At 41.7% G+C, this 18854-nt stretch overlaps 1 protein-coding gene across 12 annotated transcripts in view; it reads left to right on the forward strand.

The window, feature by feature from the left end:
* Window positions 1-8665: 8665 nt before the first annotated feature.
* The window catches only part of rims1a (regulating synaptic membrane exocytosis 1a), a 114637-nt gene continuing 104448 nt past the window's right edge, over window positions 8666-18854 (forward strand). For all 12 annotated transcript variants that reach the window (XM_013914036.1, XM_013914039.1, XM_013914043.1 and 9 more), the window contains exons 1-2: window positions 8666-9215; window positions 13181-13255. In XM_013914036.1, the coding sequence (XP_013769490.1) occupies window positions 9055-9215; window positions 13181-13255 (236 nt within the window). In that variant the 5' untranslated portion in view covers window positions 8666-9054. The remainder of the gene's footprint in view (window positions 9216-13180; window positions 13256-18854) is intronic.

Raw genomic sequence — 18854 nt, forward strand, 5'->3', positions numbered from 1 at the left:
ATATCGGTATCGGTATCGGACATAAAAAAGTGGTATCGTGCCATCTCTAATCGCAACCCATGATGGCTTCTCAGTAAAGGAATTATGTATCTTAACTAACAGAGAGGGAGAAAGCATAATGATACCAGACCATCTTGGACAATGCCAACCCACCACTCTCTTTAGCAGCATATAATTTGGACAGATTAAAAGATGGCTTTTTGCCTGCCCACACAAAACCCTCCACACATGCATTATAAAGCTTTAGCAAGTTATGTGGGACTGCTATCGGTAACATGTGAAGAAAGTACTGAAGTTTAGGGGCAATAATCATCTTCACCAAATTAATTCTGCCCAAAAGGGACAGATTTATTTTAACCCAATTCTGCAACAGCGGACGAATGTTTTGAATCACTGGGGAGATGTTTACTTGCATTATGTTGTCTAAACCAGGGGTCAGTTTAATCCCTAAGTAAGTCAAACCCTCGGGCATCCACTTGAAATGCCATGAGCTCCTCATAACTGGCGGACACAATTTAGAAATGGGCATAACTTCTGACTTAGACCAATTTATGGTGTAGCCAGAGATTACAGAAAAGGAATCAATAATTGAGGAAATTGCAGGAATGGCCTGTTCTGGGTTACTTGAGATCAGTAAAATGTCACCTGCATACAAAAAAGTTTTATGTTCTTCTTGACCCATATCCACCCCTCTGATTTTCTTACATTCACGTAATGCAATAGCCAAAGGCTCCAAAAACAGGGCAAAAATGAGAGGTGATAAGGGTGAACCTTGTCTAGTACCCCGACTTAACGAAAAGGAGGGTGACATTATCCCATTGGTAATAACTGTAGCCATTGGATCTGTGTATACCACCTGAATCCACTACCTAAAAAAGGGACCAAAACCGAATCTCTTCAATGTATAAAACAGAAAGGGATACTCAACTTTATCGAAGGCCTTCTCTGCATCTAAGGAGAACGCGACGACAGGGTCTAAATTAGTCCTGCTCTTCCAGAATATGTGCAATAACCTATGTAGATTATCTGCAGAACTTCTGTTTTTCACAAAACCGACCTGATCCCTATGCACCAAATACGGAAGAACTTTCTCAAGCCTAAAAGCTAGTATCTTAGAAAAAATTTTTTCGTCCACATTAATTAATGAAATTGGGCGATAATTCCCACAATACTGTGGGTCTTTCCCACAGTAATAACGTGATCACTGCCGATCGCATACTAAATGGTAATCTCCCTCTTTGAAACGCATCTTGATATACCGACAGTAGTCTTGGAGCTAATTCGTCCACAAACACCTTAAAAAAATCTGATGGAAATCCATCGTTGCCTGGAGATTTGCCCAATCTAAGACTGCCAATTGCCTGCTTAACTTCAATTAGTGTAATCTTACCTTCTAATACAATTCTTTGATCTTCAGACAGGCTGGGAATTTTAATAGAAGAGAAGAAATCTGACAGCCTCTGTTCCTCCACCAATCCATTAGAGGTGTAAAGCTCCTGATAAAATTTAGTAAAAGTATCATTAATTTCTTTTTTACTGGTGGTCAACTTATTATTATTACTAGGAACAAAAATAGATGGTATAAGGTTGCTAGATTTTATCTGCTTAACCCTGTGTGAGATTATATTATTTTATGCCATGTTATACCCCTAATTAAAGATTGTGAATTATTATGTAGTTTTAGTTTGCATTATTCTCCTGAATTAGAAGAAGGTGATAACTATTGCATTTGTTAAACTTTTTTGCATTACATTAGACGGCTGATTTATTGTGAATGAATGATATTGTTTTATGATGCATTATACTGCTGAGTTATAAGAAATACTGTTCGCAGAAAGTCATCGCCTTATTTGTCTGATTAGAAGAGAACAGAACATACTGGAGTTTTCTGCCCCATCTCAGCAGGAGCAGATAAACAGGGAGCCAAGGTCGTAGCTTAGGCGCTGTGTGAGAGAAAGGATGTGAATGTTTAGGCTTTTATGATTAGGTGGGGGCCACTAGAGGCTATAAGAGGTTGAGCAATGCTCGACCATTTTGAGATCTGATGCTGTCTGCGTACGGTGTCCATCTCCCACGCGTGTGATCATTAAAATCATCGTTTGACTCAACCCGGCCGGACCAGTGTTGTTATTGTAGTTTTTCCTCTTGTATCCATCCCCAATATTTGAATCCGTAACACCTGTGTGCCAACATTTTACCTGTTCTCTCCCCTTGTTCAAAATACTTCTGATTTAGACAAAACATTGCATATTCCGCTTTTTTCTCCAGTATACTATTCATCTCAAATTTAAATTTAATTAATTTGTTCCACACTTCCCTCTCTGGGTGCAGCATGTGCTGTTTTCAAGCTCCTTGATATCCTGTTCCAGCTTCACCAGCTTGTCCCTCTCAGCTTTTTTTAATCAAGGAGCCATACTGGATAAGGCGCCCCCTCAATTGTGCAACCAAAACTCCTTTATCATTTCCCTTGTACATTCACATTGACCCTTATTCTTCAATAATGAGTTATTCAAACGCCACCTAGGTGACGGTTTAATATTATCAGTACCAGAAAGAACAAGGTCAATGGGAGCATGATCCGAAACAGCAATATTACCAATAGAGGACCCAATAGTTTGACTTGCCAGAGAACGGGACACCAAGAAGTAGTCTATCCTGGAGTAGGTTGAGTGAGGATGCGAAAAAAAAAAGTAGAATCTCTCTCGAGGCCGCTTACAAATTGCTTAGCCTCTGCTGGGTTGGAAAACTGATGATACTGGTTATCCACTGAAAAAGTCATAACAGCCGGAAAGCGAAGGGAATAGCCAATATTGCACTGTTGCAGCAAGCGACGCACCTCATCAAACTTCCGGCGTTTTTCTTGTACCTCCTGTGCATAATCCTGGAAAAAACGAACTCTCATGCCTTTCCAAATGATCTGCTTCTTTTTTCTGGCAGCCGCCAGTACGGACATCTTGGCTTTATCCGGTAGGAAGCGAACGATGATGTGTCTCGGTCTGGAGTCCGCAGCTGGCTTCGGAGGTGCTGGCCCCACCCGATGGATTCTGTCTATTTCGTAGTAATCTCCCATCTCAATGTCCAGAGCCTCAGACAACAGATTCTAAACTCAATCCTCAAGATTACGGCCTTCGGTTCCTTCTCTTTATCAATATCAAAATTACAGGTAAGGAAAAATTCAATGCCACCTAACTTAAACATGAACACAGGTATAGTATTCCAAATGGAAGTAGGATTAGTAATTAGATTCTTTAACCAATTTATTTTGAATGTGTTATTTAAACTGTTAAAATCTAACACATTAAGTCCTCCATTGACATATGAGTTTATAAGAACTGTTTCTTTAGTGTAGTGTGTCCTATTTTTCCAGATAAAGTTGAAAAGTAATTTATCAACCTCTTTTATGAGTTTATTATCAAGGTGCAATGCAGATGCAGCGTGTGTAAGACGAGAGATACCTTCACGTCTCAGCTGTTGTGAGTGCGCACGCCAAGGGGCGGCGAGACATTTATACAGCCGTATATCGCACATGACTATGAAAGGCGGAAGAGGAAGTAGTTCCTTTGAATGTAGACAATCCGAATGTTATAGTTTCTTTCCACTGTGTTCCTGTTAATGATAAACTACAAATTTACTCTAAATTACTAAAATATCGATATTGTAATGTGAGAATCGATTCTAGAACATAAATGATTGGTATCGGAGGAATCGATATTTCAGGATCGACATCACTACTCCGTAACGAAGGCACCCGGCTCTGCTCTAGTTACAGGGAATATTTGAATATTTAGTTACCGAAATATGGTAACTGAAAAGCGAAGGCAAAGAGGGTCAGTTTGTCTAACAGTGTAACAGCAAACCAGCAAGCTTCATGGTAGCCTATATAAAATTCAACGTCTCTTAAATTCTAATCTGAAAATCATTCTCGGTGCACTCAAACTAATCCTCACTGTTCCGTCACGCTACCGGACACGCGGGTTTTTCACCGCCAACGTATGAAAAACGTGAACGTATGATGACATGAAAGTAAGCATAAAAACATATGCTGACTTACCACGCAGCACACAGATCCAAACACACACGCGTCTGCGCCTTAAAGTATCAAGTTCAGAAGAAGCAGGAGTACTTCCGGTATACGAAATTGACGCTTTCAAAATAATAAAAAATGACTCCTTAGAGATGTGGAGACCTGATTTCAAAACAAAAGCCAACTTTGTTTGAATTCAGCTTCAACATTAACACATTCAGTCCATAATAACAAATATTAGTTAGTGTTGTTTTCACACTTTAATGCTGGATCCACAGGATACACCCAGTACTCTAGTAGTACCTTAGCCAATATCAAGGCAGTCCTTTTTTGGATTTCAAAGTAAAAGCCCTCTGAACTTTCCTTTCTGAGCTACTCTTTCGAGAATTTCAGAATGCTGTAAAAAAGGAAAATTCTAATTTCACTCTAAAACAACAGTATACACCCTCACAGGGCTACCATGTCCGTGTCAAGTAAGTCTGGTTGTGCATTTCAAAGTAAGAGCCCTTTGAATTTGCCTGTATATGCACAACTTCTCAAATGAATTGAGGACACTGTTAAAAGGTTAATTGCTGTTTCCACAGGTTAATTGCAGTATATGTTGACACTATAGACCCTCCCGGTGGCATTTCAGAGTAAAACCCCTTTGAATTTTCTTGGATATGAGCTTTTTTTAAAAAAAATTAAGTAAGGGTGCTGTTAAAAGAAAAATTACTGTTTCTACAATACGTTGAGTTCATGTCAACCATACAAGTCCTTATAGTGGTACCATGTCAATATGAAGTCAGTCTGATTTTGCATTTCAGAGTAAATGCTCTTTGACTTTGTTTGTGTGACCTTACTTTTCAGTGACTTCAGAATGCTGTTAAAAGGAAAATCCCTGTTCTTATGGAATAATTCCACTTTAAATCCATAACATACTGCCTCAAAGCTGCACACTGTCAAAATCAAGTCTTTCTGGTCTTGGATTTAAAAATAATTCCCTTTGTAAATGTTTTTATATGCAGTTTGGTTTCTTTATTCAGAATGATATTACTATGAATTATAAGATACTAGCAATTTCAACTTGATTTTACTTCACCTTTTATGATTTGATTCAGTCATAATTAAATGATTCTGATTTTGTATTTCAAAATGAAAACCTTCTGATATATTTAATATCAAAAGCACTCAGGTCATGTGACAGGGAAGAACTGATGAGTATCAAACATATTTAAGGGTAAAGGTACTGAAATTTAACAACTGATACAACAGAAGACTGGAGCTCAATTGGCAGTTAAAAAGCATGAAGGATGTGTGGAAAGGAATGAAGATAATTACTGTGACTAAGGTGAGAGGCAGTCAGTCAGCAGCCTGAAAAGAGCAAATGAGGTGAACAATTTTTTCATCTGGTTCAGTTTGTAACTCTACTGGCTCTTCCACCCCACACTCTGGCCTCCAAACATCACTAATGTCTTTGATTATTCCCTGAGTAAACTTTGTGGCTTTAAACCTGCAAGGAAGGCTACAGGTTATGGTGGTATCAACCACAGGGCTCTGCTGACTCACCTACAGTTTCTTGCAAAAGTACTGGGCCCCTTGAACTTTTCCACATTTTGTCACAAGATCTGAAAACTGCTGTTCGCAAACGCTGTCCATCTAATCTGACTGAGCTGGAGCTGTTTTGCAAAGAAGAATGGGCAAAGATTTCAGTCTCTAGATGTGCAAAGCTGGTAGAGACAGACCCTAAAACACTGGCAGCTGTAATTGCAGCAAAAGGTGTTTCTACAAAGTATTGACTCAGGGGGCTGAATAATTACGCACACCCCACTTTTCAGTTATTTATTTGTAAAAAAATTTTGGAATCATGTATGATTTTCGTTCCATTCTCACGTGTGCACCACTTTGTGTTGGTCTTTCACGTGGAATTCCAAAAAAGTGATTCATGTTTGTGGCTGTAATGTGACAAAATGTGGAAAAGTTCAAGGGGGCCAAATACTTTTGCAAGCAACTGTAGTTGTCTGTCATCTTGAGTAACATTTACAACCTGTTTCTGAAGCAGGAGAAGACACTGCTGTTATGGAACATATTTTGTCTGGTTCCTGTATTGATGAAGTCAACACCATCAGTGTTTAAGAGCTATCAACCAACTGCCATCATGTGTGATAAAGGACGATAAAGGACAGGATGAGAGCATGGTGTCTATCTGGGTGTCCATGCTGAAAACTGGATGAACTGGAAGACCAACACAGTAACAATATACAAAAATAGGAAAATGATTTTCATTGCTATAGTATGTTGTGTTTAAATTATTGCATTATCCATGCTGAAGTTGGGCTTATACTTTGAAATTAAATATCAGATTGACTTGACATTGACATAATACCCCTGTGAGGGTGTTAACTTTTCTATGGATTGCAATCAGCCTGTGGAAACAGGAATTTTCTTTTTTACAGAATTCTGAAGTTGTTGAAAGACTAACTCAAAAAGGAAAATTCAAAGGGCTTTTACTTTAAAGTCCAAAAGATGACGGCCTAGATATTGATAAGGTACTATTAGAGGGTGTGTCCTGTGGATCTTCCACTCAGTGAGGGTCCAGCCCTCAGTGTAACCGTACTACATTAAACTCAGAGTTTTATGTGAGACAGGTGTGGCTGGATGAACTGTACAGTTAGTCTCCAACAATAATTTACAAAAACATTATTTGACAGTCACTTTAGGCTAAGGCGGGCATGTTTTTGGTGTCTCGTGTGTCAGCGTGCTACTGGCTCTCAACTAACAGCAACAGGCCACCAGTGTGCTGACCGTGGTGCTGAAACAGAAACTGAGTTTACAGTGAGGTCTGAGCTCCTGAGGTTTACAAAGCAACATGCAGAGGTCTTTGAGAGGAACTTAATGAGGAACTTATGGAACTTTGTTTATTTCGGAATAAAAATATGCTTAATAATAAAGCGAAATATATTCTTTTTTTTCTTGCCAAATCTGCATTTCTGGCTAAAAATAGACAAGATGTGTTTCTATATTTAGATCACTGTAACACACTATCTTGTCTCACACAGTTTGTGGGATCTACAGTCCCCATTTGTGGTTTATCTCCCGTATATGAATAGGACAGTTTCGGCAGACCACACATTCTGTAATTAGAGGGTTGCATACTGACATACTGTAAATGTCACCTTATAAGCGTACATATGTGGTAAACCTCACCCTCCCTTCTGAGTGTTTTTCAGCATGGGGAAGTACTGTGTGTAGTGGGAGTAAGGGTTGCTAGAAGGGTAGACAAGGAGGAAAGAAAGGAGAGAGAGAGAGGAAGGAAGGAGGGAGAAAAAAGAGAGATTCGCGTCATCCTAACACGCAATCATTGGTGGGAGAGGAGGAGGAGAGTCCCTGCACTCTTACTGCAAAGGGTTTCCTGCAGTGCTAGAAAAGGGTTCTTTAGCCCTGCATTCATTCATTTAAATCCAGCCTGTGTGTTTTAGATTTCTCCCTTTATATAAGAATTTTGATTCATAATCTTTCTGTCACTGTATTTTTTCTTTTCTGTTCTGTATGAGAAAGCCTGGAAATAACAATGGAAGAAACAGCATCGCTTAGATTTGGAGCCATGGAAGGTGTAAATAGCTCTCATTGTTTACTTGAAGATCCAAACATGATTAACATGCTACTGTAAAGCAGTTATTATATCATAAACATCGTTTAAAAAAACATATTTCTGCCTGCATGCATTGTAATACAATTGTATCTTTGCTGAAGTCCCTTGGTGTAAGCTGTAAGCGGGCAACTCATTTGGTGGGAAAGAAGTCTGGTTGTATGGGGGTCCACAGGAAAATAGCTGTGTTCTGGATCCTCAGTTTTTTGACCCTCAGTTAAAGCTCCTTAATGAAATATAAAATGTATCCTAATTAAGTCTAAATGTGGTTTAAACTCTTGAAACAGACAACAAGAATAAATTAAGAGCTACATATAATTTTATAGTAATATGTAATAATAGTGTAATAAGCGTAAGATAGCCCCAACCTCGACTCACTTTTTTAGATAGTTTCCTTCAAAATATCCCGAAGCTACCTTGTTTTTTCTCCCACATTTTAATTATGATTATGAACCGGTATGTAGTGAAAAATACACCAGGACTTTTTGTTTTAAAACACAACGCTACGAATAAAAGGATTCGTGTTTGGATGCAGTCACGCGGCGTTAAACCCGCACAGTGGACCCTTAAAGGAACCCGTTATTTCCCGTGTGTGCTATAGACAGCCGTGAGCGCGCATCTTAACGGTGAGTGGAGCCCCCATTCTCAAATGAGGGCTGCGCACTCCCGCCGTAAGAGGAGTGAACGCGCTCGAGGGGCTGCGGTCCCATTGACTGTTTCGTCTCCCTGACAGCAGCATCAGCGGCGGCGCTGGAAAACAAGAAGTCGCCGCCTCGCCCCGCAGCCAAACAGCCGGCCCCGGCTCACCGAGCGAAGACCTGAGCCGCCTTTGGGGGACCCCCACCCCCCCCCGCCCCCCCCTCCTCCTCCACCTCCTCCTCCTCTCTGCCCGGCCTGAAGGAAGGAAAAGAGGTCCTCCTCCCGCGAGTCATCATCCCGAGCGAGCGAGCGAGCGACCGCCGGAGACATGGGCTCCCCGTGAAACGGAGGCGGTGGAGGGGAGAGGCGGGCGGGCGGGCGGTGGGAGGGGGGAGAAGACAGCGGAGCAGCAAGAGGGAGAAGGAGCGGCTAAAACCGGGAACCAAAGCGCCACATCCACCGCTACCACCACCACCACCTCTACTACTACTACTACTACTACCGCAGCTAGCGCCGAGCCCGCTGCCGCTGCCGCCGCCGCCCTGGGTGCCCCCCGCCACCGTCATGGGAACACCGCATCAGATGCTCCAACCGCCGCTTTGTCCGTGGGCCATGTCGTGATCCGTGGGCTCCGCCAGCGGGTTTTCTATCCGTGATCCCGACCGAGGCTAGGAGGGAAGAGGAGGAGGAAGAGGAGGAGGTGGGAGAGAGGGAAGAGGAAGGGGGCAAGGTGGTGGTGGTGGTGGCGGCGGCGGCGGGGAAGATGTTTGCCTCGGTGGGCCCTCGGGGCGGCCCGCGCCCACCCGTCGCCCCGGCCATCCCGGAGCCGGACCTCAGTCACCTGACGGAGGACGAGAGGAAGATCATCATGGCTGTGCTGGCTCGGCAGCGGGAGGAAGAGGCGAAAGAGGAGGCCATGTTAAAGTAAGAGAGGGAAAGCAAAAAGATAGTGTGTGTGTGTGTGTGTGTGTGTGTGTGTGTGTGTGTGTGTGTGTGTGAGAGAGAAAGAGAGAGAGAGAGAGAGAGGAAGACTAGACCTGGGCAGTTTCCATTCTGAAGTCCATGAAAGTCTGCTCTGTATGGACACAATGTGACAGCTGCAGGACCGTGCTGCAGGACTCCACTGTATGTGATCATGTATGCATGTGTGTATGTGTGTCCCTCCACACACTCACTCACAGGCCCACGTAGCCTGCAGCTCTGTGCCGGAGGAACCTCATAGGCTTTAGTCCATGCATGTCCAGTTCACAGATTTGGAACGCTCCTGTGGGCAGGCCCGCTGGATGTGAGGGCTCAGGTGTAACTTGTTAGGGGAGGGAAGAAGAAGAAGGGAAGGGGTGTGTCACCCAGCAGCAGCAGCAGCATCCTCCCAGATGAATCATACACATTTCTCTTCTGCACTTCTTTCCTTGAGATTGTCATCATCACCCAACGCCACTGCCCGAGTCAGGTGGAAAGTATTTGTACTTCCCCTGAAATATTTCAGCAGGAAATTGCAGGAGGCTCAGTGAAGCCTGGCGCTGAGAATAGTAAAGCCCTCCCTGTTGGCTTTTATCTGTGCAGCATCCATCTCAACAGCTGCTGTTCTCAGCTCTGGGGTGCGGTTGAGCCTTTCCCAGCCTTATGCACTGTATGTAGGCCAGTGCTCTTGCAGCAGACATCACACAGGCTGTTAAAGAAACAGTGGGCCTCTAGCAGGGAAGGAAAAGGTGCCTGTGTCATGTTATTTTGAATCAAGAGTGACTTACATCGCTGTGTGTATCCTACCTCTTCTCTCCCACATTAAATGGAGAAAAGTCTGCTCCAGTTTGTTGCAGCAATCGGCGCAGGAACGAACCTATATGTTCACCCCCCCTCCACCATCCCCCACACTCCTTACCCCCCACCCCCAGGACCAGAAAATGCATCAAGTTTAAGCGACGCCTTTCTCATGTTTTCTGCACGTTATGCACGGGAGCCGCACGCATGCATGTACAAAGAAAGGCAGAACGACCCACCTAAGAGAGGCGCTCCTCAAGCTTTACGTCCCTGTTCTATTTTAAGCCCTCTGTGCAGAACGATGGCCCAGCACTGGAACGGAAGATCGATTCATTGCTTCTAAAGAAGGAAATGTCCAGTATATAGCTGCGGCCCTAAGTGGTTATGCATCATTTTCAGTGATGTATTAAAGAGCTGTGGATTCACTCATGTCATAGTGAGGAAGCTGCGGATAAGGCTGTCAGCACACACATGTCCAAGCCTATATAGGCTTCAGCACTGTTTCCTCTCACCAGTGTTTGGATTGAGTTAGCAAAGCAGTGTGTGTGTGTGTGTGTGTGTGTGTGTGTGTGTGTTTGTGTGTGTATGTTCGTACGAATGGGTCTGCACTGAAAAGCTGCACTGGTTGGTTGACTAATACATGCGTGCTAAGTGTACCAGGAGTAGGGAAGTGTGGGCTGTAATGAACAGAGGCAGAGAATACGCTCCACTTACGAGCTGTTTAAGATATACTCACATCAGTTTACTTTCTATTAATGCGCATATGTTCACAGTGCATGCGTGCAAACCTCACTTTAAAGCCACAGCAATAATGGGCATGATTTGTATTCTGCTTTCAATGATCTGAGGTAGAAAAATGGAAATCGAAAGCAATAATAATTTCAATAATCGATGAGTGGTGTCTCTGGCCACACTCTGGTTTAAATTCAATATAAAGGCATGTCATAATAGTACAAATGTGTGCATTTTATCCAGTGTTAAGCAGAAACTCCATGGCCATTACCCATTAAAACGGGGTTGCTGGTGACCCGTCTAGGTGTAGAGTTATTGTTGGCTTCAAAGTCTCATACTTCTATTTTGGTATTACAGTTTTTCTTCTAGAAGCTTTTTCATTTCACTGTTCCATCCATCCATTTTCTCAAACATTGTCCAATTCAGAGTTGCCAGTTCTAGCTGTGATTGGGCAAGACCTGGGGTACACTCCTGACAAGTCACCAGACTATGGGAGGACTTTGGCTGCTCCAAACAGAAAAAAATATCAACTTAACTCAAATCCTAGAACCATTGCCTGATGGGTGTACAATGTTGAAGTACTGTATGATAAAGGTTCCTCACATTGATAACTTATTTTTCTATTTTTATAGAGGGTTCCATGTGTTACTTGTCTCACCTTGAAGACAAAACACAGAGGAAATACCAGAAGCTCAAATAGATAAAGAATCTTTTGTACTATACATATGTGATATGTGCTCAAATTTGACTGCTGACCTGGTTAGAGTTAGTTAGACAAGCACCTCTTATGGAATTTCTGCTTGTCTGGCATATGTACGCCTTTAACAGAGGAACCGTGCATATATGAGAGTTTATTTGAACTGTAACACCTTCTAGAAACACATCTTCTAGCTTCTGAAGATGTGCTTGTTTAGCCTGTGCCTAAGATACAGCTTAGTAGTTCTAACCGTCATGTAGGCTATGAGGATGCTGAACTTTGCCTTTTGTATGATTGACAAATAAGTTGTAGTTTCATATAATATTGAATCTATTACTGTACCAAATATTAGGCTGTGATTTTACGCTAACACAGTGAAATCTTTAACATGAAATATTCAGCCTTGATGCTTGCTATGATGGATTACACAACCCAAGGATGTTTCGCTATGAGTTTTGTACCACGTACAAAGTAAAACAGTACTTTTTTTTACCCCCTTTTTTGAAAGAATTGTCATATTATACATCGGGGTAACCCAAGGTTCTCGAAACTACCTTTACTGTCAGTGTATAAGCACTTAAACTGTCAGTAGAAGAGATATCTCGATTCCTGATGTGCCAAAAATGTCTCATAATGAACGAGCAGGGTACCCACGGTATTGACAATAAAAAGAAACGTCTTCTGTTTTAGACAGCGTGGGTGTTGGCGGGGAATTCTCTCTTGAGTTCCCTCTATGATCAGACTGATCAGAGCCTGCTGTTCATGTTTATGGATGAGATGGTTTTGAATCACACTGTGGATGTGTCAGTGGACATACTGAAAGCATGTCAGTGTTGTCTAAGGCCCGTCATCGATGCCTAGCGGTATCCCGATTGTTCCCAAGATAAAAAGTGTTGATTCGAACCTGTTTCAAGCAGATTTCTGCTAAAACTGAACAAGTAAAATTGAAAAAATAAAATTGAATAAGGGACAGCACGGTGGCACCGTGGTTAGCACTATTGCCGCACAGCAAGAAGGTCCTGAGTTCAGTTCCGCCATCAGGCCGGGGTCTTTCTGTGTGGAGTTTGCATGTTCTCCCCATGTTTGCGTGCGTTCCCTCCAGGTACTCCGGCTTCCTCCCACAGTCCAAAGACATGCAGTTTGTGGGGATAGGTTAATTGGTTAATCCAAATTGCCCATAGGTGTGAGTGTGAACGCGAATGGTTTTCTGCGACAGACTGGCGACCTGTCCAGGGTATACCCCGCCTCTCGTCCTATGACAGCTGGGATAGGCTCCAGAAAAGGATAAGTGGAAGCGGATGGATGAAAATTGAATAAGGACTGAGAAAACAATGCCAGGACACAAAGTTTTATGTAGATATTTATGTAGATAACAAGATAATTATTGACATTACAAGCTAGCATGTAATGTACCAAAATGAACCAATATGTAACTGAATTCTGGACTAATTGTTATGCTTAGATGTTTCAGCTTATAGGAGAGAAACATTAAGACAGGTCTGCCATGCTTTGTCAGACAGTAGGATTCAGGGCAGATGCCTTGTAGAAGTTATAAAGGGATAGACGTGAACTTAACCCTAGCCTTTACCCCAAGGCTGTCACTGGTGACTTGTTCAATGTTAGAAGGACGAAGCACATAAATCAAACAAAATCATAGCAAAACGCTGGACTAACTGCACTTTTCTAACTTTGTGTTTTTCAGAGAAGAAAAGCCTATCCAAGCCAGAACAGTGAACCTGGTTGGACAGAAGAAACCCCCGCAGCAAAACGACGTCCGGTGAGTGCCAACAGCTACTCTTTAACCACCAGGTCAATACCACCCCATCGATGCGGAACTGGCCCTAAGTTGCTAAAAATGCGAGCTAATATTTGCTTTTGCGTCACTTTAGCATCAAGTCGCCTTTCTGGCCTCAATCTCCAATCGAGACGGTGTTTCTCATGTTTGTTGTGAAATTCAGTTTTACACCTCAGATGAATCAGCGGTATTAAAGATAAACACGCACGATGGTGATTATTTTTTGCAAGTGTGACTCAAGCCATTATTATGCAATTTGCATAATACCTTAAGTGGAACAGAAATACACGGCACGTCATTTAGACGTTTAGATTTATTTTTTATATTTATTTTAGCATTCTGTGTCTCTAAGACACACACAAACAGACCAATTGCTGTCTGTCATCTGTCAGGCGGCAACCTACAGAGCTTCCGCTGTAAAGAAGGACATGGTTGGTCTGATGAGTCCAGTCCAGAGCCTGAGTCATTAGAGACTAGCTGATGTTATCTTCCTCCTCCGTAGAGTGGCTGGCTAAAGGCTGGATTCAGATGCTCTGTGTGTCTCACAATTTGCTCGTCTCTTCTGCCAAAACTGCTCGTCTGGAGGAATGACTTCTATCATGCGGTTGTGTGACTTTCGCGTCATCTTCCTCTCACATGTTCGAACAGATTTATGCAACATGAGGCATCATTTTCCTTTAGAAAAAACCCACCTAAGATCCTTAAATCCAAGATTCAAAAGCAAATGGGATTTATGTTTCGTTTTCTTGCCTTCTAAAATCAGATGCAATGTAACAATTTTTTTGATTTTGATGCAGATTTCTGAATTTATACAATCTTTGGCATTTCAAACTTAGTGATGGCAGAAAAAAACTTCCGGTTTCATTAGAAAAACCTGAAGATTGTCAGGGAGAGTATAGTGATTTGATTTCGTCCATATCTTAAATGCTTAGTAATCCTCTTGTTGTTTTAGCTGATATAATCTCTGCTGTCTAGTAACCTATAAGTGTTCAGTCTTTTTTATGGACTTGTCAGCTAGCTGTGATCCCTGTACTCTTCTGTTGAGCTGTGACGTTGAGGTCACAAAGCGCTGGGGGTTATGGGAAATGATGCCTCCTAAAGACTGCTAAAAAGCTGAATTAGCAGCAATGTCTCACCTGAAAGGCTTTATCGTTTCCTTTAGAATGAATGGAAATGTCAGTGGAGTATCTAAACTAGGTTTTGTTCTAGTCATGTTTACTCACTAGCTTTGTTGGTGGAAGCTGGTGCTGTACACAAACTTTTAGGATGGATGCATGCTTCTGAAGCCACATAAAACAGTTTTAGGTAGAGATGAAGAATGAAAAGAAGAAACTGTTATGCTCACCTACTATGTAGCATAGAGAAGGTAAGCACTGTCCCTTAGCTAGCATAATGCAGCTTTCTACCTGGAAAACATTCTCCCTATATACAGTCAAGCTAACTGTCTGTTAGCTGTTTGGTGGCTGCTTGCTAAGTGAAAATAAGGTCTCTTCCAGTTAGTTATTTTTTTCTTTTAACTCTGTTTTATATTTCATTCACTGTAAAAGAGGATACAGCAATCTAATAATACCTTCTTCTATAATAATCAGTCTCTCTTCTCTGTCAAAGGTTAGCATGATCATATATTGCACTAAAGCTAAACTTCAAACCAAAGATCTTTATCACACTTGCACTTTAATTTAGTATTCATAATTATTATAGTAATATATTATTAGTATTCAATCACTTGTAACTACGAATCACTATATTTTTGTTAGCTTAGATTTATAGTTTGGCTCATACTAGATTTATTGGGCTGATGTCTAGACCCATTTTTTGGGAATTAAGATTTCTGATTAAGATACATATCTATAGAGATCAGCCTGTATTCTTTACATAATACACCATATGGACAACAGCTTGGGAAACCTACACATTAGTCCTGCAGGAGCCATGGAAACCCATGCCACGAGGCTTCTGGTGCACAGTTTTTATGCTAACCTTAACACAGGAGGTTTGTACCTGTGCAGGTATAGGAGCTGATCGCTGGTTTCCTTTATGCACTGTGGGCCTTAGCACTCAGTGACCCGCTCTGTGATGTTACGTTAGTTCATGGCTGAGTGGTTGTGGTTCTAAAATGTTTTCACTTTGTAAAAATACCACTTACATCAAGGAAACATCATGGGATCATGGACTCTCTATTATGGGGAAAGAAATTTCACAAACTGACTTGTTGCAGGAATGGTATTCTATTACAGTACCATGCTCGAATACAGTTTTTTAGATGTTGTCCAATACTTTTGTCTATCTTTTACGTATGCAGTTTCAGCATAGTGTACATATAAAAGAAAAAAACACTTGAACTAGACTGAAAGAATCCAGTGTCATGTTACTGTGTGGGACATTTTGCTGACATGGTTTGGGTCCATTTGTCCCCTTAGAGGAGGGATGTCAAACTCATTTTACATTGTGGGCCACGTACAGCCCACTTTGATCTCTAGTGGGCTGGATCAGTGAAACTCCCCCTTTCGATAAGTGTAAAGAAGTATAACTACACACTTAATCATAATGTATACTTTATTGATCCCCATTGGGAAATTCCTCTCTGCATTTAGCCCGAGGAGCAGTGTGTATGGATGGTACCTTGCTTAGCTGTAATCAAACCCCCGACCTTTTGATCATGGGGCCACCACTATACCTACTGAGCTATCCCTGACCCGATACCTGAGACATCTTAATATTATTATACAGAAAAAGTTCTAGTAGTTCATTGGCCAGAATAACCTATTATTATTATTAAATAGAAACATTTTGTTAATTCACTAAAAATTCATTTTTTCTATGTGGCCCCATTGTAAAAAACTGAAATTTCTATAGTAGATAGTGAAAAACAGGAACTTTCCTGTCATTTCAGTGTTAAGCTATTACTTATTTACTTTTGTGTCATACAAATGGTCATGGGGAAGGTCTTTATTAGTAGCAAAAGCTGTTCCACCTTTAAAAATACAGTTAAAAGTCCAAAACGTATGCCCTCTTTCAAAATCTAATCTAGTGGGCCAGATTTGGGGTCTTTGCCGGGCTGATTTTGGCCCCCGGGCCCTATGTTTGATACCCCAGCTTTAGGGGAAAAAGCCACTGCAAATCAAAATAACGTTTTTTGGGGTGATCACCGTTATCCTATGACAACAAGACATTTTTATCCCAATGGAGTGGTCTCCTAGAATAACACTACACCCATTTTTTAGGTATATGGGTCACTGAATGGTTTGATTAGTGTCAAAATCATCAGATCTCAATCCAGTGTATAATGATTGGAGATTTTAGATAGACATGTCAAAAGATATGTAAGCTGTCTTCCTGTTCTATAGATATATAACCAGAATACAATTTGAGCCCATTAAGACAGTTGAGTCGAGTCTCCTTGAGTCACACTCATTGGCCAAGGCTCATTCAGACTCGATTCAATATACTGTAAGTTTACTCACCCAGCGTTATCTCAGGATGGTGGTGCATTAGATGAGACCTCTTACTCATAGCATTCCCACAGTATTTTGATTTATTTAATAAAATATCAATATTTGGTGTCCCTGTATTGCTGCAGAAATTATTGTGAGATATACAGTACCGATTGTTTCTTCCACCCCTTGTGTCAGGTTTTAATTAACGGACTCAGGCGCAGACCGGGACTCTTTACAGGGTTTACAAATTTATTTACACAATGACACCAGGTGATGCTATTTACAACGTGCTGGAGGGAGGGGAGGGGGGTCCAGGGTTCCGGGGTATGTGAGGGGAAAGACGGGAAGCTGACGCCCTCCAAAGGCTCTCTGTCTCTTCACTCCCCACACTGGGTAAACACAATCCACTCACTCGTCCACGGGATGACAGGCAGGCAGGGAAAGGTCCGGGAAAGATCTGTACACAGAAATTTCAGTTAGAGGCGAACAGACGGAACGATCTCACAGATTCAGATTCACAAACTACTGAGCGACTGACGCTGATAGCTCAACGATCCAGCGACGAGTGGCACAGTGCTGCTGTCTTAAATCGGCCTTGTGATCATCCCGATAGGCAGCAGGTGCGTGGGCCAGGGGCGGGAGCCCAAAATGAGCACCGCCCCGGCAGGTGAGAGAGAGAGAGAGAGAGAGAGGGAGAGAGAAAAAACACATGTTGCCTAATACAGGATCAGCTGGTGAGGCACAGGGACCATGACACCTTGTCAGTACTTTTCAATAGAAATGATATATCGTCAGGCTGAGCTTTCATCTATAGGGTGAAGGTCCTTTTGTTCAGTATATCATTAAATGTTTTCATGGCATACCTACAAACAGTGCTTATCAGTAAAGTTACTTCTTCCTGCCGTCTTTATTCCAACTTTGGAATAAAGTACTGCAAATTATTTTGTCGTAGTATTTTGTTGGTTTCTTAAGGAAGTGAAAGTCAAAACTCAACATTAACCAGTAGAATAATGTTCAGCTTTTTAATAGGCATCCTTTAGTTAAAACAGTACAAAGTTATGAAAAACTGGACACAATCTATTATTAAAAAAGTCAATTATGAGTTTGATCCAGGATTGTATGAAGGAACGTCTGTTTTCTGAGCTTGTGCAGTCGTTTGTTGGCGAATATGATAATAAGGCAATCCAAGTACGCCAGAACCTTGAACCTTGATCATAATACTCGCATCAATCAATTATCTAGGAAACTCCAATGGTTCTGTATTGACTAATGTTGCAAAAATGAAACTTTCATGTGTAGATTTATTGTGTGAAATATACTTTGGGCTTTAGCGTTGCCAGCAAAGCCTATTTACTTCTACATACTTGTAAATTGAACACTCCAGTTCATTAGCAAGCTTTCCAGCAAACATCCTACTGAGAGTGCAGGTGGTTAGAGGTTAGCTTTCTCCGAAATAACCCTTCCCATCTCATCTCCAATTAGTGGGAATTGGATGCTTGATGGGTTGGTCAGAAACAATTCTTTATAATGGAACTGCTCAGTGATCATCTTTCCACCGCTGCGTGTGTGTCTGTGTGTGTGTGTTTTAAAGTCTGCTTATTTGATCAACAGTCGTTAATACAGACCTGAATTGCCAGTGCTGCTTTAAAAACACTCTTTGATGTCATACAAGGACCCCCGTCTTCGTTGGCTTATTTGTGGACTGAAAACCGGGTTTCCATGCATTCCTGTTTGCAGTGACGTTTGCAGCCAGAAATTGTTTTTTTTTGCCACACAATGATCAAAGGATAAAGCTTGTTTATGTGCTATTTGCACTGTATGTGTGTTGGAGTGTGTGTGAGTGTGTCGCTGGATCAGAAAGTGAGGTGGGATTACAGAGTAAGTCAGCTGGAGCACATCTGCTTTTCTGAGGAATCCCACAATATGACCCTCATTTTTAACATTATACAATCTGCGCTTATCTGGTTAGTGTTCCCAACGCAATTCCTGTGAACACCAGACGTTACAGTCACTTTTCCTTCAGCCTTTCATGGGGCACTGAACTGGGACAGAGACAATATCATGTCTGTAAAGCAACCACTGGAATAACTGCTGAGCTACTATAAGCATACATGTAATTTCTGAGATTTGGTTAAATTTAAATA

The sequence above is a fragment of the Pundamilia nyererei genome, unplaced genomic scaffold (genome assembly GCF_000239375.1).
Source record: "Pundamilia nyererei isolate P.nyererei 1_Seehausen unplaced genomic scaffold, PunNye1.0 scaffold00168, whole genome shotgun sequence".
Taxonomy (NCBI): domain Eukaryota; kingdom Metazoa; phylum Chordata; class Actinopteri; order Cichliformes; family Cichlidae; genus Pundamilia; species Pundamilia nyererei.